Source organism: Triturus cristatus, chromosome 2_1 (genome assembly GCF_964204655.1).
Source record: "Triturus cristatus chromosome 2_1, aTriCri1.1, whole genome shotgun sequence".
Taxonomy (NCBI): Eukaryota; Metazoa; Chordata; class Amphibia; order Caudata; family Salamandridae; genus Triturus; species Triturus cristatus.
In genome coordinates this window covers 502,368,919-502,396,267 of record NC_140581.1, presented here as the reverse complement: position 1 = coordinate 502,396,267, position 27,349 = coordinate 502,368,919, and the positions used below count along the sequence as shown (strand labels likewise).

General features: G+C 46.7%; 1 protein-coding gene across 2 annotated transcripts in view; it reads left to right on the top strand.

Moving 5' to 3' along the window:
* Positions 1–27,349, top strand: part of LOC146865550 (baculoviral IAP repeat-containing protein 1-like) — a 649,379-nt gene that overhangs the window by 53,075 nt on the left and 568,955 nt on the right. For both annotated transcript variants that reach the window (XM_085632368.1, XM_085632367.1), the window contains exons 3-4: positions 18,641–18,740; positions 25,174–25,255. In XM_085632368.1, the coding sequence (XP_085488494.1) occupies positions 18,641–18,740; positions 25,174–25,255 (182 nt within the window). The remainder of the gene's footprint in view (positions 1–18,640; positions 18,741–25,173; positions 25,256–27,349) is intronic.

Genomic DNA, 27,349 nt, shown 5'->3' with positions numbered 1-27,349 from the left:
AAAGGAACTTAAGGCCTGATTTATAGTCTGGTGGGTGGATTATGTACCTCCTACTCCCCCGCCCCATGGAGGAATACTCTACTCCCAGCATAGCGAGGGTACTCCGTCCATACGTCAAACTTTCACAATTTTTCGATTTTCAAAAAACAAAATTCCTTAGCGGGATTTTGTGTGTGAAAATTAAAAAAAACATTGACCCCCTTGCCGTGGGAGTTTTCTTCCATGGCATGGGGGTCATTTTGTAGTCTTCACTGCCCCTGATCTCTAGGTTTTACCTGCCAGTGACGGACAATGAAAACCTGTAATTTGTCTTCTGTTGTCGTACTTTAATATTCGGGACCACGTAGGGAACAGGGCCCTACCCCTGTCTATCTTGGTATTAGCGAACCGCAAATGGTAAATGCGGCATGTACGAGTGCTTTACTTATCGTTCTAGCTATGAATGCACTGTGTACACGTTATTCTGCTGCACTACGCGGGTTCCATTTTGGAAGCAGTGGCCATCTTGTCATTGCCCTCACATAGGCTATAATGGAGCAAATACGGGCCTCACAGTACATGGGCTTCTCCTCTGACTTCTCTGTGACCTGGGCAGCTGGCTCTGCTGCCCCGGGTCAAACTGGTCTCACGAGCTCCCCTTCCTCTCTCCACCTGTGATTAGCATCAGGGCTTGACCCGTCATAAAACCCTTTCATTCTACACAAGCCCCTGGCTAATCTCTTTCGCACCTGGCTGTTCCTGCTTTATGACTTGGTTCCCAAAACAGGAGATGCTCATGTTTATTGGGGGGATCTGTTTACATGTAATGTGGGATCTGAACCTTGTTGTGTAAATCATTGTGGGCTGGCCGAACTGGAATGTGGGATGGTCATCATGACTCTGCCTTTTCTTTGTAATGTACACTTGCATATTGCCGTATCATAAAACCTAGGAATGTATGCTTGAGGCAGGAAAAAGGGTATTTAAGATGAAGTCCATTCCTATGATTTTCAGCAGTCTCCTGAGAACATACACGCTGTTGTACTTCTAGGATACCTGTCATTGGTCTGCAGCCAATAAACGATTCTTTGACTTCACCCAGAAGACTCTGTGTTTCTGTAGGTCCGGAACAGGGTGAACCCAGAAGTCATAGGGTGTGTGTCCCTGCACCGCTGGGTCTAAATTACCCAGTACTTCAGTTTGGCGCCCAACTCGGGCCGATTTCAGCGGTACCAGTCCAAGCCAGAGGTTCGTGAGGAGCTTCGTGTGGAAATTCTGGAGGAAGGCCGCCACTTCATCGACCCCTGCATGTCGACGTGGTCCGAAAGTCTTTTCTGCGAGGTTCTCCGCGTCCCGACGGCTACGAAGGACTGCTGCCCTGATTAATCGACCTGTTTTGGACCCTTGACGAGTTTGAGAGAGCGAAACAATCGAGAGAGTCTTCTGGTGACGCCATCGATTAGCAATATTCAGTTAAGTATACGTGGAGCGTCTCCCATTTGTTTTGGTATCCCTCGGGATCGTTTGGTTTGATTTGGTAATTGGTGATTTGGTGTTTGCAAACCCCAAAGCCAGAGGACTCGTGTATTCACGAGAATATCGTAATCGATAATCCTTTGACGTTTGGATCTAGACTAGTGAGCGAAGATGCCTGGTTCTAGAATATTTGGTAGAATATTTTGTTTGGGTTGTGGAAGAGATTTCCAGCTGGAAGAATCATGCCCGGTTCCTCCGGTTGGAACTCCAACTTATGAGCTCTATGTAAAACATGGCGTAGGCCCCATTGCATATAACGAAGTGTGGATCCACTACACCAGGAAAGACGGTGTTTTAAAATGGCCCCAAAATGGTAGTTTTGATACCGATATTTTAGATAATCTGGAAATTAAATTGTTTAAGAAGAAAGCCCGGCCGGCGATGTTTGACTCTTTCCGCTTATGGCGAAAGGAAGCCAAACAGAAGGAAATTAAGCTAGCGAAAAAGAATAAGAGAGAGAGAGGTATGTCAGTAATGCAAGCAGCTGTACAATTTAAAGACAATGAAGAGGAGCAAATGAATGAGCAATTGCACAGACAGCGTAAGTTAGGGATTGACAAATGTTACCCAGCTTTGCCACATTCTAAGCAGAATGAGTCAGAAGAAAAGGAGAAAGATCCCCTGATGTCACATTTGTTGAGTTCGCCACCCCCGTATGCTCAAACTGCCACGGCGCCTCCCCAGCTTGTAAATATGCCACCTCCAGTGCATATACTGCAAGCCTTGCCGCAACCGCCAGTTGCTTTGCAACCAGTTCCTATTCCTGTAGCGCAGTCCTCTCAAGCGCCTCCGGTAGTGCTTCCAACTGCCCCCGCACTTCCTGCGACTTTGCTTAATCCAGTAACTGCCTCCCCTAACACTCTTCCTTCTACCACTCCAGTACCTGTCTCTACATCCTCTTTTCTTCCCTCTGTTTTTCCCCCTGTTCTCGCCTCAGCTTCTCCTTCAGCGCGACAGCGTTTAGCTAATGTGGTTACTACATTAATGTCGCCTCTCTTTGGGTCATCTGGTGCAACTCCTGGTGTACAGCGTAAGCAGTTGCGCAGCCAATTGCCTAACCCCGATGAGAAAAAGGTAATAGATCACATGGCGCGTAGATGGATCGTTTTTCCTTCACTGTATGATGTGGAATCGGTTGTTAACACTTTCCATCAATGGGATGCCCCAAAACAGAGATATGTGTTTGAGAAAATGTGCGAATTTCTCTGTGAAGAATTGGAGGATAGTGGTAAAAATCCGAGCCCGCAGGAATTGTGTAGAGTGAGGTTTGATTTTGGAACTGGTATAATCGTGGACCGCGATATAGATAAAGCAGTTGCAGTTGTATTGTCCTTAAGGAATGACGATTGCCAACAGTCATTGTTTGAACAAGAGGTCCTTGTGGGGAAAAAGGCAAAAGCGCGACAATACCCTATGAGAGAAGTTCCCCCGGTATGGAAGGAAGCAGTTGCAGCTGTCGGCAATAACCCCGCTGTGCCAGCGCATTTCCAACGTGTTTGGGTGCATGTTCCATGGAAGCGCTCTGAGGTGTTAGCACTTAAGCAGACATTGCCTGATCCCCGTAAAAACCCAGCAGGTTATTATAAAGAGTTGTCACAAACAGCAGGATCATGCGTTATGAATTTGGCAGACATAGACATGTTGTTTGGTAATGTTGTTCCACAGCCTCTATGGGGGTCAATACGTAATGCAGATCACGATGCAGAACTAGGGGATACATGGGCTAACATTATTGCTGCTGATACTAGACAAACTGGTGGCGCGAAACCTGAGCCTTTAGTAGCTGAACTGCCTGGTAGAATCATCACGTATATGAAGACAATAATGCCTGCGATGCGCGTAAATTGGGACAAGTTATCTGCATGCAAGCAGAAGAAAGATGAGACAGTGTCAGACTTCTTTACTAGGTTTGAAGAAACGTTTATTGACCACAGTGGGCAGGATATGAGTACTGAGGGTGGCCAACGGTTATTTGTGGATAAGTTTGTGCAGAATTTACTTCCTGACCTGTGTAAGAAGTTGAAAGATTCAGAAAGTTCTTGGGCTGTTTCTTCTTCAGCGCAAATACTGGCTACTGCACAGTATTATGAAAATAGAGATAAAGACGAGAAAGATAGGACAGAGAAGAAAACAAAGGAATTAAAGACAAAGGTCCTTTTACAGCAGGCCTATCCACCACGTGGAGGTCAGAATAATTATAGGCAACCCCAAGGTGTTTATCACCAACCCCAACAATTTCAGAACAATCAGCAAATGAATGGGTATTATCAACCACGTGTCCCTGTGGGTCCCAACCAATGTTCATACTGCAAAGAGGAAGGTCATTATAAATATAGTTGCCCTAAATTAATGCAACGGAACGGGAATGTGTATGGCGCTAGAGGTAGGGGTGGTCAGCAAGCTCCTAGAGGCAGAGGGCGTGGAAGTGCTCCCCAGAACGCGCGTCCTCTGCCGCCCCAAAGCGCCATTAATAGCTTTGATCAGCAAGCTAACGCGACTAGTAATACGGCCCAGTATTACAATAATGATTATTATGTGGAGGACGGTGATGCAGAAAGTAGTGATTACTAGGACAGCCATAGACAGAGAGAGGGAGTTGTTTCAGTGCCAGTGGATCAGAGTGGACCGTATGTTGATGTGACTACAGCAAATGTAACGGAGCCTTTTCTGCTAGACACTGGTGCTGCAAAGAGTTCAATCATGCATTCAAAACTCCCTGGCGCACCTTTGTCTGGCGATATAAATGTTTCAGTAGGTTTTTCTGGCGCCCCGGTTAGGAACCCGATTTCTAGTCCCATGTCACTTTCTGTTGGGCCTTGCGAGCTGAAAGCACCCCTGATTCTGACAACAGGTTGTGGTGAGAATTTGCTGGGATTAGATTTGTTGAAAAGATTGCATGCTACACTGTACTGTTCTCCTTCAGGAGTACAACTTACATTAGGTAAGAAAGTGATTTCCCCAATGTACTTGTCTAAAAACACAATGCCACCTGAATTGTCATCCCTTCCGGATGCCCTTTGGGCTACTGGTCCCAATGATGTGGGCCTCTTGGAGATACCACCATATGTGGTGACTCTAAAGGCTAATGTCAGACTGCCACGTATTCCCCAGTACAAGATCTCTAATGAAGGGCAGAAAGCATTGTTAGACATTGTCGGCGACTTGATTAATAAGGGTGTGATTGAAGAGACAAGAGGCAACGTTTGCAATAGTCCGATTTTACCTGTCTTAAAACGAACGGACCCTTCACAGCCACCTGTTTACAGATTTGTGATTGATCTTAGAGAGGTTAATAAGATTGTTGTGCCTCAGTTTCCGGTTGTCCCCGATATAACTGCCTTGTTAACGATGATTCCAGCCTCTGCTGCATGGTTTTCAGTGATCGATTTAAAGAATGCTTTCTTTAGTATCCCAATTGCAGAAGAGAGCAGAGACATTTTTGGTTTTAGTCTGGGAGGCCGAAGCTTCCGCTTCAAACGCGCTCCCCAGGGCTACTGCGAGAGTCCATCCATATACAGTCAAGCTTTGAAAGCGCAGCTTGATGCACTTGTTTTACCTAGTGGCGCTATCCTGATCCAGTACGTGGACGATTTACTGATCGCCGCGGATACTGAGAAGGTCTGTAAAGAAGCCACATTGTCATTGTTGCGCCATTTATCCGCTTTTCATCACAAAGTGTCTCTCTCTAAGCTGCAATATTGTCGACAAGAAGTGACCTACTTAGGTCATCTCTTATCGAAGGAGGGAAGGAGACTGACCCCAGAAAGAATTCAAGCCATTGCACAGTTGAGTGTGCCAAAAACACAGAGAGAAGTGCGTGCTTTCTTGGGCATTACTTCATACTGTAGGCATTGGATTCCTAGTTTTTCTTTGTTGGCAAAACCTTTATTAGCATTAACATGCAAAGACACACCGAATCCTATCCCATGGTCTGAAGAGTGCCAGAAAAGTTTTGTGGAATTGCGCAATGCATTGTGTTCAGCACCTGTGTTGGGCACTCCTGACTATAGCAAGCCTTTTACATTGTATGTTCACGAGAAAGATGGATGTGCGTTGTCAGTGTTAACACAGCCTTTTGGCGACAGACCGCGCCCATGCGCGTATTTTTCATCCACCTTGGACCCTGTAGCGAGGGCATTGCCAAGCTGTCTGAGAGCGACAGCTGCTGCAGCAATGTCTATCCGACAATCTGCTGGTCTGGTAATGGACAACACATTGATCGTTATGGTCCCACACGCTGTAGACACATTATTAAATAGGACCAAGACACAACACTTGACTAGTGAGCGGTTATCAGGTTATGAACTCACACTGTTAGCGAATCATATACACATAAAAAGATGTAATACGCTGAATCCAGCTACGTTATTGCCAATTCCAGCAGATTCAGATGAGATTGAGCAACATGATTGTCTGTTCAGAACAGAAGAAGAGACGAAAGGGAGAGTAGATTTAAAGGATACTCCCCTGACTGAGTGTGATGGCACTTTATGGGTAGATGGTTCATGTTTCAAACTCCCTAATGGTGACACGACTGCTGCATATGCTATCACGACTTTACACACGGTCGTGGAAACTGCACGAGTGCCACATAATTCGGCCCAAGCAGCAGAATTAATTGCCCTCACGAGAGCATGCGTGTTGTCTGAAGGAATGAGAGTTAATATATACACAGATAGCCAGTACGCCTTTGGCGTGGCTCATAATTTTGGACGACTGTGGAAAGAGCGTGGGTTCCTGACGTCACATGGAGCTAAAATTCAGAATGGCAAGTTGGTGAATGATCTCCTTGAGTCACTGACCCTACCGTTGCAAGTTGCGATCATGAAATGCAGTGCGCACAGGAAAGTTACAGATGATGTTGGACGTGGGAATGCGTTTGCTGATGAGACCGCGAAAGAAACAGCACAGAATGTGAAGACTAGAATGTATGTTGCAGGCCCCGCAAGATGGGTTAATGATGTGGGAATGTGTGAGAACACAATAGAGAGTGTGAAGTCGCTTCAGGCTGAAGCCACAGAGAAAGAGTTAAGCAAGTGGAGAGAAAGTATGGGTAAGTTGGATGAGAATGGTTGTTGGATTGATCTGACAGAACATAAGCGATGGTTGTTGCCTGATGCATATGTGCTTCCAGTGGTTACTATGGCACATGGAATGGCACATATCAGTACGAAAGGTATATGTAAGTTGTTGGCTCCAGTATGGCAGAATGCTGGGATTCCCAAGTGTGCAGAGAATGTGGTCAAGAATTGCATGGTATGCTTGAAGTACAACCCTGGTAGGGGAACCCCAACTCCAGCTGGTCACTTTGCACCCCCATCATGTCCATTCGAAGTTTTGCAGCTGGACTTTATTCACATGGAAAGATGCAACAACCTGAAATATGTATTGGTGGTTGTTTGTGCTTTCTCAAAATGGATTGAGGCTTATCCTCTGAAAGATAACACTGCCCTATCCACAGCCAAAGCCCTTGTGAAGGAATTTTTTCCTAGGTTTGGAATGCCAAGAATGGTGTGGTGTGATAATGGAAGTGAGTTTGTGGGTAAAGTGATGAAGAACGTATGTGAAGGTTTAGGCATAAGGCAGAAATTCCACGCTGCAAATCACCCCCAATCAGCTGGACTAGTAGAGCGCTACAATGGAGCCTTAAAGCTCAAGCTGGCCAAAATCCAGGCGAGCACCGGTCTTAAATGGCCTGACGCTCTGCCTTTAGCACTCCTGTCCACCAGAATGACCATACACTCACGAGTGGGACTTAGTCCCTATGAAGTAGTCTTTGGCCGCCCGGCCAACGTATGGGGTGTGCCAAGGCCTACGAAGTTCAGTGAGATTGAGCATCCAGTACTGCTCGATTACCTGTATGATTTGACTGTTAAACTGCGTGTTTTGCACCAACAGGTACATGATACTCTTCCCCAAGCTTCTGAACCTCCTGGACACCCTATCAACCCTGGTTCGTGGGTCCTGGTCCGGAATTTCCAGCGTAAGGGCAACGACGAGCCTCGCTGGATCGGCCCTCATCTTGTGCTCCTGTCGACGAGATCAGCGGTGCGAGTAAAAGGAAGGAAGCATTGGATACATGGTACCCACTGCAAAATAGTCCCCTTGCCTCTGCCATATGACCAGTGGGTCAAGGAGGGTATCGCCGACACTGAGACAGACACTGTACCTCGTTTTGTACCATTCAGTGACGCACGCCTAAAAGACACAGCTTCAGTCCAAGAGAGTGACAATATTCTGCAGGAAGCTGTGCCACCATCAAATCGACTGGACACCACTGAGCCTGAACTTTTGTTCCAAGACCAAACGGCACCTGGCCGTCTCCGCTATAATTTGAGACCCAGGCCCATGGACAAATAAAGATTTCCTTACTATTTCCTTTTTGGACACTTTTTGCTCTCCCATCTGAAGGACTTTCTTGATTTTTGTTTTTCGAACCACCATCCGGGTTCTGCCGCAGGGTCGCGGTGCCAAGACTTTGGGGTACAGGCCGAAGACGTTAGGTCAACGGTTCTGGTTGGTCTAGGGCGTTTCCCTGGACTGACAGGCGTACTCCTTAGCAGAAGAAACTCATCCGCCGCGAGCGGCCCGAGTAGAGGATGGAGTTTTTTAAGATGGAGAGACCGATTGAGGAAATGAACTTTAAAACCAGAATGTGTAGAATTGTAAAAAGTAAATGTTTTGTCTTTTTGTGCCTTTTTACACTGTGTAGTATTATGATGTTTATTGTAGGATTTGTGTTTTTCTCCACTCAAAAGCCCATTGCACCCACTGAACAGCCTATACCTCTTTCTACTGCCTCCTCTCACTCTTTTCACCCTTTGCCTGAACACGAACAGACCAGACGATCGGAGTTTGTAAATAACTCGTTTATCCAGCTCTTGCACCAGCACCAACTAGTAGTGAATACGACCAATTGCTGGGTGTGTGGGTTAATGCCACATACCATTAACAAGGGTATTCCTTATTTGGTGCTGCCATATAGTTATAATGGATCGTCATGGGCATTCCAGACCATGTTTCTCTACGCCCTAGAGACATACTCCCCTCGCCAACCGCGTTCCATCAGACCTGGTACAAATAATAAAGCCTTAGTGAGAGGAATTGCCGATATGAGTAGGGATATTGATGCATACTCATCCATTCCCAAAGAAGAGTTGAGACCTTATGTAGGATGGAACGCGACGGGGTATAGTATTAGTCTGGGTGAAAGACAGCGAAAAATCTCATCTCCAATCTGGGTCGTACCCCACATGGGTCGGTTCTGCTTACAGGGTAATGGTCAGAACCCTAGAGCTCAACTGGGAAGAAGTGACTGCACTGAAACGTACACGTTCCCGTCACAGTTTTCCCCTGCGTTTTTAACTGCCAAGGGTACATATCTCATCTGTAATGACCGAGCATATACATGGTTGCCCCCTGATTTCTCGGGCACATGTTATATTGCGAATCTGCTACCGCCTACATTTACTGCCGCCTCCGACTACCACAAGACCAGAGTTGTGAGAGGTGTGATTAGTAAGGAGGACACTGCCGGTCAGGAAGCGGGAGACTTCTTCTTGGGTTTCCTGCCGTTTTGGGGACCTATGGTCAATAGTAGGAACCTGAGACAGCTGACTCGTGTGGTTGAATCCACCGTTAATGTAACGGCTGGTGCCCTTGGTAATTTGACAGCTGAGCTCCAAGCGGATCGCCTTATGACTTTGCAGAACCGCATGGTTCTAGACGTTATTCTTGCAGACCGCGGTGGGGTATGCAGGGTTATCCAATCCAGTTGCTGCATTTTCATACCAGATAATGCTCCAACAGTGTATCAAGCCATCTCCAAACTCCATAAAATATCTGAATCCATACACGTGGATAAGGGAGATTGGTCACTGGTGGGGTGGTTCTGGGAACTGATATCTGCCTGGGGTTGGAAAGTTCTGATGGTCATTGGAATGATCTTAGCCATTCTTTTCCTGTTCTGTCTGTGTATACAGTGTGCTCCTGCGATATGTGGCCTCTGTGCTACCTTATGTGTAAGGAAACCTGTATCGAGGGACAAGCTAAGTAATAGGATGATGCTACAGCAACATCTCCATGACTTCGTGAACATTGACCTAGACTCGGATTAAGATGAGTATAGTGATTGCCTATGTAAGGGCAAAAGGAGGGTCTGTCGTACTTTAATATTCGGGACCACGTAGGGAACAGGGCCCTACCCCTGTCTATCTTGGTATTAGCGAACCGCAAATGGTAAATGCGGCATGTACGAGTGCTTTACTTATCGTTCTAGCTATGAATGCACTGTGTACACGTTATTCTGCTGCACTACGCGGGTTCCATTTTGGAAGCAGTGGCCATCTTGTCATTGCCCTCACATAGGCTATAATGGAGCAAATACGGGCCTCACAGTACATGGGCTTCTCCTCTGACTTCTCTGTGACCTGGGCAGCTGGCTCTGCTGCCCCGGGTCAAACTGGTCTCACGAGCTCCCCTTCCTCTCTCCACCTGTGATTAGCATCAGGGCTTGACCCGTCATAAAACCCTTTCATTCTACACAAGCCCCTGGCTAATCTCTTTCGCACCTGGCTGTTCCTGCTTTATGACTTGGTTCCCAAAACAGGAGATGCTCATGTTTATTGGGGGGATCTGTTTACATGTAATGTGGGATCTGAACCTTGTTGTGTAAATCATTGTGGGCTGGCCGAACTGGAATGTGGGATGGTCATCATGACTCTGCCTTTTCTTTGTAATGTACACTTGCATATTGCCGTATCATAAAACCTAGGAATGTATGCTTGAGGCAGGAAAAAGGGTATTTAAGATGAAGTCCATTCCTATGATTTTCAGCAGTCTCCTGAGAACATACACGCTGTTGTACTTCTAGGATACCTGTCATTGGTCTGCAGCCAATAAACGATTCTTTGACTTCACCCAGAAGACTCTGTGTTTCTGTAGGTCCGGAACAGGGTGAACCCAGAAGTCATAGGGTGTGTGTCCCTGCACCGCTGGGTCTAAATTACCCAGTACTTCACTGTCCACACTAAATAGGGCAGGCAGACCAATGGCAAAACCTCCAACGGTCATTACTGCCTGAGGTGTTTATCAGTGGTGGAGACAGAGTAGTCTCCGCCCTCGACATACTGAAGGTCCATCATCTCTAAATGAGGTGTGCGGGCCTTTAGTTTAGCGCATAGCGTACTTCAGGATAGCCTCTCCGCCAAACTCTAAAGAGGGCTTGTAAGAGAGTGAGTATATCTTTTTGCATTCTGTTGAAATTGTGAACTGCATAGAGTAGGGTCTTTTGACTGACTGATTGGTACATCAAATCAGAGACTGTAGCTACCTTTGCAACTTTTGGAAGTATTATTCAATATTTAGGCTCAAATTGTGGGAGATCGTAAAGGAAAACAGTTCAAGAGTGTAGTTCGTTTGGGAGTTTATGGTAGCTTACTGTGTATAAAATTAAACTTGTTAGTTTATTTTAATTTCAGATTTCCACTGCAACGATAAAATAATTTTATTCTTAGCAGAGATTCCGTCAGTAGCGAAAAAATTTCACCTTAACTAACTTAATCAACACAACCCTTGCTTATTTTCAACTATTGCGTGTAGATTTTATCAAGACACTGGCAGGTCCACAAGTTGCAATTAAATTAAAGTTAGAAATATTGCTCATGTTGCTACATAAACATCTAGAGAGCACAAAAGAGCGAGCGATCCCCAGAGACGGAGAGAGAGCCAAAGGTACCTGTTGTGGCGGCAGGCTTTATTGCTATATGTTATGTGAAATACAGATGTCTGAGCGCCTGAGTTTGGTTTGTGCTTTATGCTAAGATGAGCTTTCTAGTTGACATAATCATGCTTAATGTTCTTTTGTTAGGTGCAAGGTTCTTTGATTATATACCTTTTCATCCTCAAGTAGCTTCCCCATTGAGGCAGAAACATCTTTTTCTATCACTAGTCTTACAAAATTCTCCACAGTGGGTCCCCTGATAGCAAGCCCATCGTACCACAGTCGTTCTACACTCTGGGGTTCCAAAATGTAAGCCCCCATGTTTGATCTTTTTTCGCTGGGCACCTCCAGTTCTGTATTCGCTCACTCCTTCACTCCAACTCTGCCCACCTCATATGGAACTTTTAAAAAGTCTATAGTTACCTGTCTTCAGTCGTCACTTTTTCGCGCCTTTAATTATGTCTCATCTGATCCTCAGGCTACTCTTAGTATGCTGACTCCCCTCATTACTCTTCCCCCTCATCTCTCTTCCTTTCCATGATGAAATTAGTGAAGGTCCCACAAGACTATGGGGCATATTCACAAGGATCTATCGCCGAGTTAACGGAACTTTATCGCAGCCAAAGTAGCGATAAATATATCGCCCCAATTACAAGCTGGTGTTAACATCCCACAGCACCAGTTTACCCGCTATAGCAGCCGCAAAAAACATCACCACAGATGACCCCGCAACTATCGCTAATGAGATGCATAGTAGGCGTTCCCGTGCCAAAATCCGCGACAACACCACACCTCAACATTCTCAACATCCAGCCAGATCGGCGATAAGAACACAAAACAGGTGATAAGACATGTTAGCACCTGGAAACTAATACCTGCTCAGACCTGGTGCAAAGTCGGACGACAGCCTACACCACAAAAGTGAGCCCAGCCCACAGCCACATCGGAAGGGCAACAGATGCCATGGAGCCACTGGTCATGCGGCCCGGACACCCAAGAGGGCCACAACACCCACCACCACCACCCCAGGACCCCGACCCTCACCCGGAACCCCACCCCCCAGACCACCACAGAGGAAGCGCAGACAAAGACAGCAGACCCCCAGGAAACGCACCAGCCTCACAGACCCAACACCTGACAATCTCATTGCCCACTACAGGCTCAAAAGGACAACCATGATGACATCAGGACCCTGCTAGACAGCGGAGAAACCGCAGCCCTCATCCTCCTGGACCTGTCAGCCGCCTTCGACACGGTCTGCCACCTCACACTACGAACACGCCTCTACGACGCCGGAATCCAAGAGAAGGCCCTGGACTGGACCTCCTCCTTCCTCTCCGGCAGAACACAGAGCGTCCGCCTCCCCCCCTTCCGCTCCGAAGCCACCGGGATCATTTGCGGCGTACCCCAAGGCTCATCCATCAGCCCAACGTTGTTCAACGTCTACATGGCACCGCTCGCCCACATCGCACGACGGCACGACCTCAACATCATCTCCTACACTGACGACACCCAGATGAATCTCTCCCTCACCAACGACCCCCACACCGCCAAAACCAACCTCCACGAAGGAATGAAGGCCGTCGCCGACTGGATGAGGAACAGCAGACTGAAGCTAAACTCGGACAAGACAGAGGTCCTCATCCTCAGATCCACCCCCTTGGCCTGGGACGACTCCTGGTGGCCGACTGCACTAGGAACACCCCCAACTCCCACCGACCACGCACACAACCTAGGGGTCATCCTCCACTCTACCCTCTCCATGACAAAGCAGGTCAACGCCGTCTCCTTCTCCTGCTTCAACACCCTTCCCATGCTTTGCAGGATCTTCAAGTGGATCCCCACCGAAACGAGAAGGACGGTCACCCAGGCCCTCGTCAGCAGTAGACTGGACTACAGAAACGCACTCTACGCAGGAGCCCCGACCAAACTCCTGAAACGGCTTCAACGCATCCAGAACGCCTCCGCACGCCTGATCCTCGACATCCCTCGCTGCAGCCACATCACACCCCACCTGAGAGACCTGCACTGGCTCCCCGTCAACAAGAGGATAACCTTCAAACTCTTCACCCACGCACACAAGGTACTCCACAACACCGGACTCAACCTCTACACCCCCACCCACCAGCTCCGCTCTGCAGACCGCGCTCTCGCCACCGTCCCCCGCATCCGAAGAGTGACCACCGGCGGCAGATTATTCTCCCACCTCACCGCCAAGACATGGAACACCCTCCCCATCCACCTACGGCAGACCTTCTGACCTTCTGACCTTCAGAAGACTTCTCAAGACCTGGCTCATCAAACAGTAGCAGCCCCCCCCCCAGCGCCTTGAGACCCTCGCGGGTATGTAGTGCGCTTTACAAATGCTATGATTGATTGATTGATTGACCATTGTACGCATCCTGACCATCAACGCCCAACAGGCCGACGGCACCAACACAGAGGACAGCCAACATCCCACCCCACACAAAGCTGCTGTCTGTGCTACACCTGTTGGCACCTGGTACCCCCAAACCCGCCAGAGTCAGAGGAGTCTCACAGCCAGCCACATCCAAGTCCCTCACACCTGACCTGGACATCACCATCAGCCTGGTACCCCAGTCCCTATACGTCCAACACAATGCGCAGGATCCGCTGGAGACCAAGCAAGGACCATTCGCCATAGCTGGATGCACGCACGTGTTGGGGGCAATCCACAGCACAGCACACAATCACTGCAACAGAAAGCACACATCTCACATCAATGTGCAGGCAACATCCGAACACCGTGGAACCTCCACCAATATCGCCTCCAAATACCCAGCCAGTGTGCATGATTCCTTCATCCTCCGGCAGTCCATCAGCAACCAGCGTTCCCAGGATGGCACGCAGGGAAATGCACAGCCCCTTGGCAAGTTCCAAATGAACACCTCACTCACCTCAACTCCACAACCAAGCAACTCACAACTCTGGCAATGCACACGTCACAAAATCACAACCAACATGCAAAACAACATGCCCACCCACCAGACACGACAGAACAACTCACAATGGTAACCTGGGCAAGCCGTGAACATGAGCCATCAACGGCATGGCACCCCAGCCACACAATAGCCGAATGTGGGGAGGGTTGGCAACCAGGCATGTATGAAGGATGCAGGAGAACCATGATTGGGAAAGTACACAATGACAAGAGTGGCGGAGATGTGCTGAACAGACCGAAGTATGCCGAACACACCCATATCCATGGCGACATACACCTTTGGTGTATGGAGTGTAGTGGACAGTGGACGCAACCATGTCACCCCAGCCAGTGTGGGAGTTTGTGGAAATGTTGCCTGTTACGTCCCTCCCATAAGCGTGAGCGGAGTGGGATGGCCCGGCGTACGCCAGGCCAGCGTAGGGGTGTGAACAAAAAGCAAGTAGTCCTGGGCGTGGCCCTCTTCCGGAAAGCCCAACGTCTCTGCCAGGGTGGCACCTCTCACCACGCCACAGCGCTGACGCTGTCCTGGTGAGCGGAGTTGCCTGCGATCCTGTGCTCCTGCTGTACCCCGGCCCGCTGGACCCTGAACCCGTCGGGCCAGGCCTGAGCAGCCAGGCCACACTGATCACCTTCCGACACCGGCGTGTGTCAAGGAGGGCCCACCACGTGCCTGTGCAAGCTCCAAGCCCCAGGTCCGCGACCTTGGCAGCCTCCTCAGATCATCACAGCCTCCACGACACAGGCCTGCTTTAGTGGCGTCTGAGTCGATGGACTAGAGGCAAGTTTTCATCCTCATGTACCTGATACCGAATTGGTGGTAAAAAAGGGGCTGTCGACTTCCACTCCACCATTTGCTGCTTCTGGATAACATCGGACCTTCCGCATCATGCCCTGGAGGACACCTTCCTCTGTCCCCCGCAAGCCTCCGCCACATTCACCTTCGACATCGATGAGGACCCGCTCACTGCGCGTGGACCTACCTCAGTGCACCGGAAGTCACCGTCCTGTGGCAGGGTGCCTGTGCCGGCCGCTGTGCCCCTGGGGCCACTGACTCTGTGCTGGTCAGGTCCTGGACCCCTTCTTCTGAGATATTGGATGACCTCTGAGGCGATGGCCTTAGGTTCATCAACGTCATGTGTCTGTGGCTCTGCGCTGTCTGCTGCCTCCGGCCTCAACTGCGGTCCGCCAGGGCTCACACATCAAATCAAGTCCTGACCGGCCTGAATGTTGCATCACCGCAGAAGGCACACGCCACTGCCGCCAGGACCAAATCCAATCGCCATCTGACAGTCGAAACGGTGGTCCTGAACGACTTACGGAGTTGCTCACACCTGTCGTGGATGCCATCATCAGACTGATACCCTGCTCAGCACTCCAGGTGCCACTGACTCAGTGCACCGTAAGCCATCGTCCATTACTGATTGAGTTTTCTGCTGTGGAGAGGTTGCGCAGCAATGTCACCTCAAGCAGTGTGGGAGACTTGGGACGTTGATGAGGAAGGTGATGCAGGTCCAACACACCCCACTGCATCTGCATCAGGAATATCTCAAAGGGACACAATCCAAGACTTTTTCTTCACATGTGCGCGCTCATCTGTAGTGCCCCAATCTCAGTGCACTGCAACTCACGGACACTTCTGTTTGCATGTTGGGTGTCCTCTGGACTTTCTCCGGCTCCCTCCATGTTGCTCAATAGTTGACTCTGTTATGCAGGTGTTTTCAGTTTCCGTTGCACTGGTGTCCACTGTTCAAGTGATAGCCAGCACCAAGCACTCATTGCGTTGTGGCTTACACTCACCCCATACACATCCAGCACAGGTGTCACTGTACATGTGGCCCTGCCAATAAAGGGGCCGGGTGCACGTGCCCGTAGCCAGTTCAACATAATATCTGCGTGTGTCCCTGTGGTCTTGTTGTATGCATGAGGGCCCAGGGCCCTACGACATTACATTGTGCTGTGTACAGCGCATGCAGACATGTCACCGCAGGCAGCAGGTTAGAGCTTAGACAGTGGCCTGGGCTGTCGTACGCAGAGCCAACATCGGTGTGTGACTGCTATTTATGTGCCCCTGGGCGTGGTTGTGTACTGTGAATGTGCATCTGCATGTGTCTCTATGGCAGTGTGGGTCTCCTTTGTGGGGTGTTGGTGGTCCCTGAAGGGTAATAGACACCAACGTATGTGATCTAGTTCGCATTCCATGGGTTCGGACCCCACCCACACCTGTTCAGCCACCACCTTTTGGCGTGCTGACACATGGAATTGGGGTGCCATGTGTGGGTGGGTGGAGTGTTGTGAGCCAGCTGTGCTTGAGGGTGCTTCCTGCTGTGTGGTCTGTTGCAGGCTCTGTGTTCTCCTCTAAGTAGCTTGGCTGCCCGGGTCCTGGTGGTGGATTGCATGGGATGTCCATGGGCTGTTGTAGGGCATCTGTGTCGAAAGTGTGGTGGTCCTCTCCGGCATCACAGATGTGTTGTCTTCTGTGCTCTGCTGGAGGTGCTGTATGCCCCTCTGCAATGTGAAGGGGAGATGCATGTTCACATTGTGTTGACATGTATGTTGGTGCATTGTTCTGGTTGACATGCAGACTGTATGACAATGTACATTGTGACTGTTTGGGAGGTGCTGAAGACTGCTGCGGGACAGTGTACATTTGGACTACATGACAGATGTGAGGTCGTACGCATACATTTCCATTTCACAGTTTCCTGCTCTGTCAGATGTAGTAGGCATGTTTCTGTGCATGTGCGGAGCCAGTTGTGTCCTCTGTTCTGCAGTGTTGGCTTTGCGCATTGTACCACGTTGTCGTCAATGTGGGTGTGCTGTTCTTGCTATGTATGTGTGCTGCAGTGGGCCAAGGGGATGAGGGACAAGATCCAGTGTAATTGTGGGTGTGCAGTGTGCTACACCTCGTTGTGCATGTGTGCCATTGTGCCCATCTCCCCCCATTCCCCCAGTCCCTGGTCGTTACTCACCCTGTTGAAGTTGTGTCAGGTCCTCTCGAGCTGTGTCCATACTCCCTACTCCTTGCACCGTCTCCACACTGATGACTGTGGCCTCGGTTTCCTCCAGCTCCTCCTGTGGCGCAAGACCGCCACCTCCTGTCGCTGTTGCAGTCTTCCTGTTGGCAGCGGGTTTGTGCCTGGTTTAGGTTGTCACATCATGCCAGCACCACTTGGCCTCCTCGATTGGCCTCCATGGCACTCCGACTGCATTCCAGGTGGTCTACTTGTGGGTCAGTTGATGGTAGTGTTCTTTCACCTCAGTGACGCTGATCTTGTTTTGCTGCGGACTGCACCCCATCTTCCTCTCCCTCTTCTCCACGGCCGTCCCCGTTGTTCCTTGCTGGTGGTCTGTGGGGGTTGTGCGGTTCGCGTTGGCCTCTGCGCTTGGTCAGGGTGCATCCATGTTGCTACGTGCTTTGGCTTGTTTCTGGTGTGTTGTTTCTGTGGTTTTTATAGGGCATTTTCCCGCCAGACGCGTGGGATTTGCAAGCCTGTGGCTCGTTTTCGCTACTTTTTTTACCGCGATTGGCCTCATCGCATGATTTTTGGCGTTCGCGTTTTGCATTTTTGCGGCGTGGCGTTGATTTTTGCACGCCCATTTGACACGTTATCTGGTGACTATCGCATGCTACCGCCACCTTGTGAATACTTGGTTGGCACAGCGTAATTTTCCCGCAATAGGCTACGATGTTGAGAGTTGCATTAAGCTGCTCTTGCGGTAGTTATCACACGTTCTTGTGAATATACCCCTGTGTTTCTCTGCCAGTGTATTCCGTTGTTTGCCTTTCTCCGTGAGCTCACTTACATTTACTGATGTTTATTCTTGGCCGTTTTCATCTTGGTTATCCGTCACCCTTCAGAGACTTTCACTCGCTGAATGTTCTGCATACTCATCTACCTTTCTGTACTATGTAGCTCACTGATGTTGCATCTGGTCCCATGTGACTCATTCAAACAGCACTCATGTTTCAAATTTGGCTTAGTTTGCCGGAATAAAACGTTAAATAAATATATAAATAACACACATTCTAGGGCCAAACAGCCCAGTTTTAGTGTCATGGGTATAGTTACTTTCGTTGTTTGACACCTAATTGCCCTTATATTGAGGTTTTGGGGCTGACTATAATTTTCTGCTCTATACTTAACCAGTATTTGGGAGATCACGTGGCCTACATTCCCCAGAACATTCATTTTACAAAGGCCTTTGTAACTATTAGTATCAGTGACTTACTACAAGGTGTGAATTGCTACATGCCTGCCCCTAGCAAAAATAACAAATCCTCCTCCCTAAGAATTTCCAACTCAGTAGTGATTGTGCCACAAATTTGTGATTTCCATCTGCTACTTGACTTGTGGCTCCAGTGTTACAGGCTGTGCTACTTTGAATTTGGCCGTATAACTGGTGGCTTGGTTAGTGATATTAAATTATTGTTTAACTTGCAGATATCAAGGACACGGTGCAGTGCTTTTCCTGTGGTGGATGCTTAGGTAATTGGGAGGAAGATGATGATCCGTGGAAAGAGCATGCAAAGTGGTTTCCAGAGTAAGTAAACCCACCAAACCTATACTTCATCCCTGAAGAAACAAAATGAAGCAAATCAAAGGATCTCATTCATTAAAATTTGGAGAGTGGGGCAGCAAATCAAGCTTTATGGAATACTGCATATAGATACCAGCGCTCACCGTCTGCTGACTGTCACAATGGACAGTTGTCTAGGGTGGGAGGAGTGACAGCATGGGAAAAAGGAGAAATGTAACTGCTCAAGACAAACGCTAAAAAAAGCGTTCTAATCTGCTAACCTCCTTATTTAACAACTTGGACCACCACTTATGTACCATCCCTCAAACCATGCACGTGGCCAAACACAACAAAGTTCTTGTCACCAGCATATTGACTCACCAGACACCGCAGGTGTAGGCAGTGGTTTTACTTTAAGAACGTATCTCATTAAAGAGGCCCCAATCTCAGTGGAACTGCTCAAGCTTGTATAGCACTGCTAAGGACCAAACGGTAAGGAAAAGCTCCCAACTGACTAAGGATAGGAGGAACATGGCCAGCACACAGGCAAGCATGAGCGGACACTCACACACATGCACAAACATACACACACTCTTTCACACTAGCACACATACTGAGACACTAATTTACTTGTTAGTTTGGATTACAATTTCACCATTGTAGTCTCAGCACTCCACAAGGGATCACAGCAAATATATCTAAACTAAAACATTTGAAAAAAAGGCACTTGAAAGAACTTAGAAAGTGTGCAAGCATTATAAGGACTGGTTCTCACAGTGCACTATTCTTAAGCTAGATAGAGTTTGTCTGGTTCCGTTGCAATTACCGCACATCAGGAACCAAAAGTGTTCTTATAGCATGGGCCACACACACAAATGCACAGACTTGCACACACACGCACAAACATACACACAATCACATGCACGCTGTCACACACGCACACACTTGCATTTACGAGCAGCATTCCTGACCTTTTGATGGTCAGATCAGTGAAATAGCTTCGGTGTGTTTCCTTGATGCTGCTAGCTCTCTCAAAAAGCGATGATGGATATATTTGCAGCAAGGGGGATTTAAAATAAAGACGCAAACATAGACAAGCCATTGTTGAGAAGGCTTCTATCAAAACACAAGGGCAGCCCTACTCAACAAGAGCCAGACCATCAAGTATTTTTGTGAAACAATGGTTCTTATTAGTGATACACTTGATTATAAAATAACACAAGGCAACAATACAACTGTGCTGTTCAAAACATGATTAAGGAGAAAGAAAGAGTAGTTAAAGCAAGTTATGGAAAACATATTTTATATGTATGTATGTATATATATATATATATATATATATATATATATATATATATATATATATATATATATATATATTTATTTATTTTTTCACTGAAAAAAACACAGGTTTCAGGGACGTTATAGTTAGATTTGGACATTTCAGTCGTACAAAACCAGAGCAATTCGACTGTTATAGTTAGTTGAGCTAACTATAACGCGCGCCCCCGCAATGCACTGCTGATGACGTCACATATTACATCATTCACGACATGGTCAGTGACATCACTGATAACATCTCGAATGACATCACTGATGACATCATCCACGTGCTAATCTGATGCATCTCCCCACACCCTAATATAACCTTTGATACACCCACTGTAAAATACAGACTACCATTTTCGAAACCGTAGACACACCAATACCAGTTATTACATACCCACTCCCTGATTCCTAGGTCTACAGACACATCTACTTATTCATCCATACAGTCACTCATACATGCAGTCACTCATCAATACAGCACTATCATTTGCACTCATACACCTATACAGACACTCACACATTGCCACTCATCCATTGTAATTCACACACCTAGTCAGTCATGCAAAGAATCAATCACACTCCCATTTACTCACTTATACAATTATACACACACCACCTCACTTATTAATACAGATACAAACACATACTTACTCTCTTATACAATCACTGATACAACAACACACTCATCCATACAGCCACTCTCACAATCACTCACTCTCACATATAGTCATTTATATTCTCCAACACTCACGTAAACTGCCTTTCACATGTGTAGTTACTCACACATGTACCACTGAGACATCCATTAACTCACTAACACACCATACACACACTCACCCACCCAACAGCCCTTCACAGATGCACTCTTGAACCTATACATCCAGTGAATCACCCACTCACACATCTATGTATAGAGTCACACACACCCCACCCACCCACACAGACACTCAGACACCCATACAGATACCCAGCCAACCAATCAATAACCATATAGACACTCATGTAAATACTCACCAACTCATGCAGCTCCTTACACACCAACTGACAGACTGATACAGACATTCACACAGTTTAGTCACTAACCCATGCATTCAGTAAGACATGTTTAATCAGTCACTTATACAGTCAGTCACGCACCTACTAAATCACCCATTCAGACATTTATACACCCGTTCATTCTTCATTACACTTTGCAATATATATATATATATATGTAAAACATATTTCAACTTTACAGAAACACACAGTCACTGGATGATGTCATCAGTGATGTCATTTGAGATGTCATCAGTGATGTCACTGACCATGGAATGATGTATTATGTGATGTCATCAGCAGTGCATTGTGGGGGCGCGAGTTATAGTTAGCTCAACTAACTATAATGGTCGAATTTCTCTGGTTTTGTACAAGTGAAATGTCCAACTAACTATAACGTCCCTGAAACCTGTGGTTTTTTAAATGCTAATTTCTAACTATACTGTCCCTGAAACCTATGGTTTGTTTCAGTGAATTTCAAAGGTTTTTTAAATGCTAATTTCTAACTATAACGTCCCTGAAGCCTCTGTTTTTTTCAGTGAATTTAAAAAGTTTTTTAAATGCTAATTTCTAACTATAACATAGCAGTCACGTTTCCAGAGTGGTGGAGAAAGGTGAGCGTGGCCTCCGAACACCTCTTAGCAATCCCACTGTGTGAGATTTACTGGAAGTAACAGGAGGGGTAGTTAGCCCCCAACGTCAACCTTGGGGGGCCAACTACCCCTCCTATTACCTCAGTAAGTCCCACACAGCAGGATTGCTAACTTCTCATACTAGGCCATGCCCCCTTTCTCCACCACTCTGCAGACGCGCCCCCTGGAGCGTTCTAAGTTGGGGGATTCATTCCCCTTGAATACTGAGGGTCCTTGGGTGCCAATTTGCCCACCAGGTACCTCCAGTAAGCGCCACAGAGCTCGATTGCAGAGAGTTGGACACAGGCCATGCCCCCTTTCTCCACCACTCTGCAAACACGCCCCCTGGTGCGTTCTAAGTTGGGGGATTAAGTCCCCTTGAATACTGAGGGTCCCTGGGGGCCAACTAGCCCACCAGGTACCTCCAGTAAGCGCCACACAGCTGGATTGCAGAGAGGTGGTCCGAGGCCAAGCCCCCTTTTTACACCACTGTGCAAACCAAGTTAATATGGTCCTCTTACAGCAGGCAACTTTGTGTGTTTGATATATATATATATATATATATATATATATGATGCGCAGTGTCCCACGTGCAAAAAACAGAGCCAAACAGATCAATAATCTGAAATACATACATATAACAGAAAAAGCAACATAAACATGTGTTTTTCAAAGTACAACAAACAACCATGAAAGTATCTGTATGTCACATGAACTATAATGAATCTGCACCCTTATTTCAGTTAAGGGAATTCCAAAGTGTGTTAGTTTGTGTTATATAAGTGTCAACGATGTTTCGACCCAGTTGAGCGTATTGGGTCTCATGAGGACCAACAAAATTAGGGAACACCTAAAAATAAATAGAGAAAAGGAAACCACAATGACTACGCTGTGAAATCCAAGGGTTGAGTGTCAAACTAATAACTGGCACTATACCTTAGTGGTCTCCTTCAGGATTCAAAACGGATGTAAACCCAACAACACCCAAAGTGCTATAGAAGGAGAAAACTGCTTACTCATGGTTGCCCAGAGCGGGGAAACTTAAAAAGAAGCAAATGAGTGCGAGAATAAAAATTAAGAGCTGATAGTGTAAAGGCAGCGGTCAATCAAATAAAGATCTGCACCTCTCCCCCTCCCCCCCCCCCCAAAAAAAAAAGAAAACAACGTGCCCGGATGTGCCCCAGGAAAAGCGCACAATGTATTGGAATGGATAAACTGTAGTTTCATATGCGGTAGTGGGTGCGCAGGACAACCCAGGAATACTTGCCTCAAGGGTGCGAGGCCTGGCATTTTAATTTTTTTTTGCATCTTTTATATAGCGCGAACTCGACCCGATTGGAGCGCTGTACATGAGCACCGTATTTACATAACATATTCAGGCACGGGGAGATTAAGTGATTTGCCCAGAATCACAGGATGTGGACGCGACCCCGAGGCTCAAACCCTGGTTTCCTGCACCAAAGTCGGCAGCGCAGCCGATGGACCACATCCCACCACAGGGAATAAGGAAGGCGCCGAGAATCAGCGTAGAAGCGGGTGACAAATGTCAAATCTGCACGAGGCAGCCGCGGGCGTCAACCGCGCACCTCTGTCAGTGACAAAGGAAGACGCGGAGAAATTCTTAAACACTGACACTGACGGAGGTCGTTCCAGCCCAGTTGGGACAGAAAGCAGGCGGTGCAGCGAGGTGAAGCCAGACCTTGTTACTGTAACCATGTAGACAGACGCGCCAAGCGCTCCATCTTGTATACAGTTCATGGTGGTGCCATGACAGACGAACACCTGAGCCATCAAACTGGGGGTGCCAATGAATGGTAATAGTGGGTGGCGTGACGGGGTTTGACTATAATGAGCGAGCGGACAGAATGACTCAGCAGAAAATTACAGAACAGGCAGTTAGAATATACATAAAATGCATTTTTTTAAACCCAGTAGCTTACCTGTTAATTAAACTGCTTTCTTGAAACAACTGCTATGTAAAACATAAAAAAGCACCACCCATCGTTTTCAGTCGACCCTCTCTAAAAACCGGAACAGGAGCTAAATTTCCTGAAATCTGCCGGGACAGCTGGTAAGAAACCGGGACTGTCCAGGAAAACCGGGACGCCTGGTCACCCTAGATACAGGGTTAGTTAGGCTAAGATAATAAAACATATGAAACAACGAGGCTGCAATGCCCAATTGAACCTTTCTAAGAGGGCGTATGAGCAACAGAACAAGGGTGTCACCTGCTGCTAATCACAACATGAGGGTGTGACATGTAGGAAGTCGATAATAGGAGAGCGCAATACTGTAATACAATACATAAAGTGGGAGGGAAGGCATCATTATGAAATGCGTGCAAACACAATTCAAAGGTGACAATCCGTGTAGCTACAGGTAGCGGCAGGCAGGCTTTGTAAATAAGCCAGGGCAAAGCAGATTGTTCACAGGCAAGTTCAGTGTCAAAGCCCTCAGGGAGGCCTAGACACAGCGCAGAACAGTCAGTTGCTTAAGAACGCCACTCCACCACGTTCCTAAATAGCACAGTTGTATACACTACTATACAGCCATTGTTGCCTTGTGTTATTTTATGATTACGTGTATCCCCAATAAGAACCATTGTTTCTCGAAAATAATCTTTCAGAAAGAGGCACTCAGGATGCTGTCAGTGACGACTCTTGATCGCCATTGTTTTGTCAGAAAGTCTGGAGTCCTCCACAGTTAGCCCCCTATCCCATTCATGACATGGGTGAGAAAGCCAGGCAGCAGCATGGTGCAATTTTATTTCTCGTTTGGCACGAACCAGGGCACAAAGGGCATCTGGTCACTGAAAGTAAGTAAAACTGTAATCAAATAAAGTACAATATCTCAAATAAGCAAAAAGGCAACCTGAAAGTAATGAGAGGGAAAGCATTCCATAAAAAGGTCAAACGAGAATCTCTTAGTACTTACGTTTAAGGCACAACAGTATACAACCCATACCACTGTTGTAGAGAATGCCATGGACTAGAAGAGTACACAAAGGATTGTGCAGCGGTGAGAGGATGAAGTGCTGATGGAGATGAGGTAAGAGTTTATTATAATATTTGATGATAAACATGCTTACGTGCACCTAGTGGACTATACTTAGCTCTTGTGCTTATAGTAGGCAGTACGGTTGAGCTGGAGAAGGGGGGTGGCGGGTGACTGCAACATCGGACCACAAGGCTTGACTCTAATGTGTTGACATCTAACGTCCATGGGCTTGTTAATGCACCAGTAAATTTAGTGGATCATGAATTCAGTTCCAAGTTCTCCCTAAGGATTTTGCGCGATTACCGTTAGTTGTTTTACAGGCGATGGGCTGATTGGGTTTATAATTCCTTGGGTGGCTTTCAAATTTAGATAAGTGCATTTTCTTGAAAAATGTCTGGGTGTGCAGAAATTTTCAAAACGTTTGCCTGTGGATCACATACATGACTGATTCCGTTTTTTTTCAGGTGCTCATTTCTTCAAAGTGAGAAATCCCAAGATGAGATCGCACAGTATATTGGGAGCTACAGTGGGTTTGCGGGAGTGACGGTAGGAAGTCCTTCATAGAATTAATTTGCAACCTAAGAGAAGGTTTCTGATTAACTATTTAAGTTTGCCAGAAAATATGCAGGGAAAGTTCGAATGAGGTTGAGCATGTAATTGGTTAAAGGGATTTCTTAAGAGCTGGGTGGTGATGGGAAAAAGGTCCAGTTGCCATGTTCCCCCGTCCCTCATGTCCACTGCCTCATTTAGAGGTCCCCCATCAGAAAGACCCTGAACGTCGGCGGACATGGCACTGGTAAAGCCTATTTATTGTGGCCCTTCGTTTGGCCTGTCAGCCTTTTGTTCCTCTGCAAATGTTTGCCCAGCTTGGTGCTACAAGACAGGAAAAACAACCACTGTTCGCCACACACCGGGAGAAAACTCCTGGTGTCTCAGTGGCATTACATTTTTTCACCAAGAGTAGACCCCTGGTGGGAAGTACTAAATGTTCAACATAAACCAGGTCATTAAAAGTGACAAAATTGTTTAAAACACTCTCCAAGAACTGACATATTTGGAACTTAAGTAGAGTGGTTAAAGTGATAACAGAGACACATGAGTCAGAACGCAGAGTGGGAAAAGATAGAGAAAAGGAGGAGGTAAAGAACAAAAGTCAGAAATGATGATGTAGTAGGAAGACACAAGAGATGTTGCAGCACAATGGGAAGGTTAAAAGGCTGATTAGTAAGATAATTGTTGCAAGCATTGTTCTGTTAAGAAATATACCCGAAAGACTTCTTAACAGGATGGTTTAGCAAGTATTTTACTGTGAAATAAGTTGAGTTTTCTATTATTTGTTTTTAGTTCTGTCACAGGTTAAGAAAGGTGAAGGAGGAAAGTGTGTGGTATCTTGATTGAAGAAGAGGTTACATCGGGCATGGGGCTGGTTGTGAATGTTCTATGAACACTGAAGTCGTGATGGATTATAGCGGGAGAAGGAGGATTCAAGAGATGCCATTGGAGGGCCTGGAAGTAGTGGAGAGTATGCTTGCTAAGGATACACTTTTTTTCCTGATTGGAATGATGAAGCGGTATATTCATTACAACAAGCCTCCTGAGATCTTGAGTTTTAGTGTCATGCTGATTGTAAACTTCTGAATGTAGAACCTTGTGGGCAGACAATGCCAGTTTAAATAAGCTCCTTTCTTCAATGAGCACCCATTGTACGGTGATGAGCACAGGAGTTATGTGATCAAAGTGATTCGTTCTGGATGCCAGTCATGTTGGCACATGCAGTGCTGCCTAGCGAGAGGAAAGGTGTATTTTGGGTATTCCCGAGAGCAATGAATCACAATATCGATAGAAGTAGCACCATTTTAAAATTAAGTTCAGTAATGAAACGTTTGACACTTCTAAGAAATTGAAGATGAAGTTTTGTGATTTGTCTTGAGCGCTGATATGTTCCTGAATATCGAGGTTTTTTTTTTAATCAAGTGTGAATCTCAGTGACTTGATGAAATCAGTGGTCACAGGCTTGCAATCTAGAAGAGGGAACCCAGCTAAGAATAAGTAGGAACCGAACAATTAGGTATGGGAACCAGCAAGAATTCTAGTTTGTAAATAATTCTGTTTAAGTAAGTGGATCTTCATACAGGTGCGGGCCTTGAGAGTAAGGGGAAGAGGAGAGATGTCACTGAGTGTGGTACGTTTCATGTAGAGCTGCATATCATCAACATAGAAAGGATATACATTTTTGGTGTGCCTTAGAATGGAGCCTAAAAAAAGAGTAAAGGGATACGAGTGAACCCCAGACACTCTTTGTTTCATAGAAGAAGGATTAAATACCGTGTTGCTGGTTTTTATTAGCTGGTGGTAGTTCTGTAAGTAAGATTAAAACCATTTGTGGACTGTACCAGATAGATCCTTAGTTACTTTAAGTATTTTGATGAGAGTAGCGCGTTCGACTGTATCAGATGCTGCAGAGAAGTCTATAAGGATGAGTAAGCGCAAGTCTCCTGTATCATGGATTATTAGTCCAATGTTTGCAACATTTGTCATTTTATATATGTACACATTAGCTTTATCAAATCATGAAATGATATGAAGAATATATGTTGACTCTTGAATCCCCAAATTAAGATCACATGGTAAAATTATCTA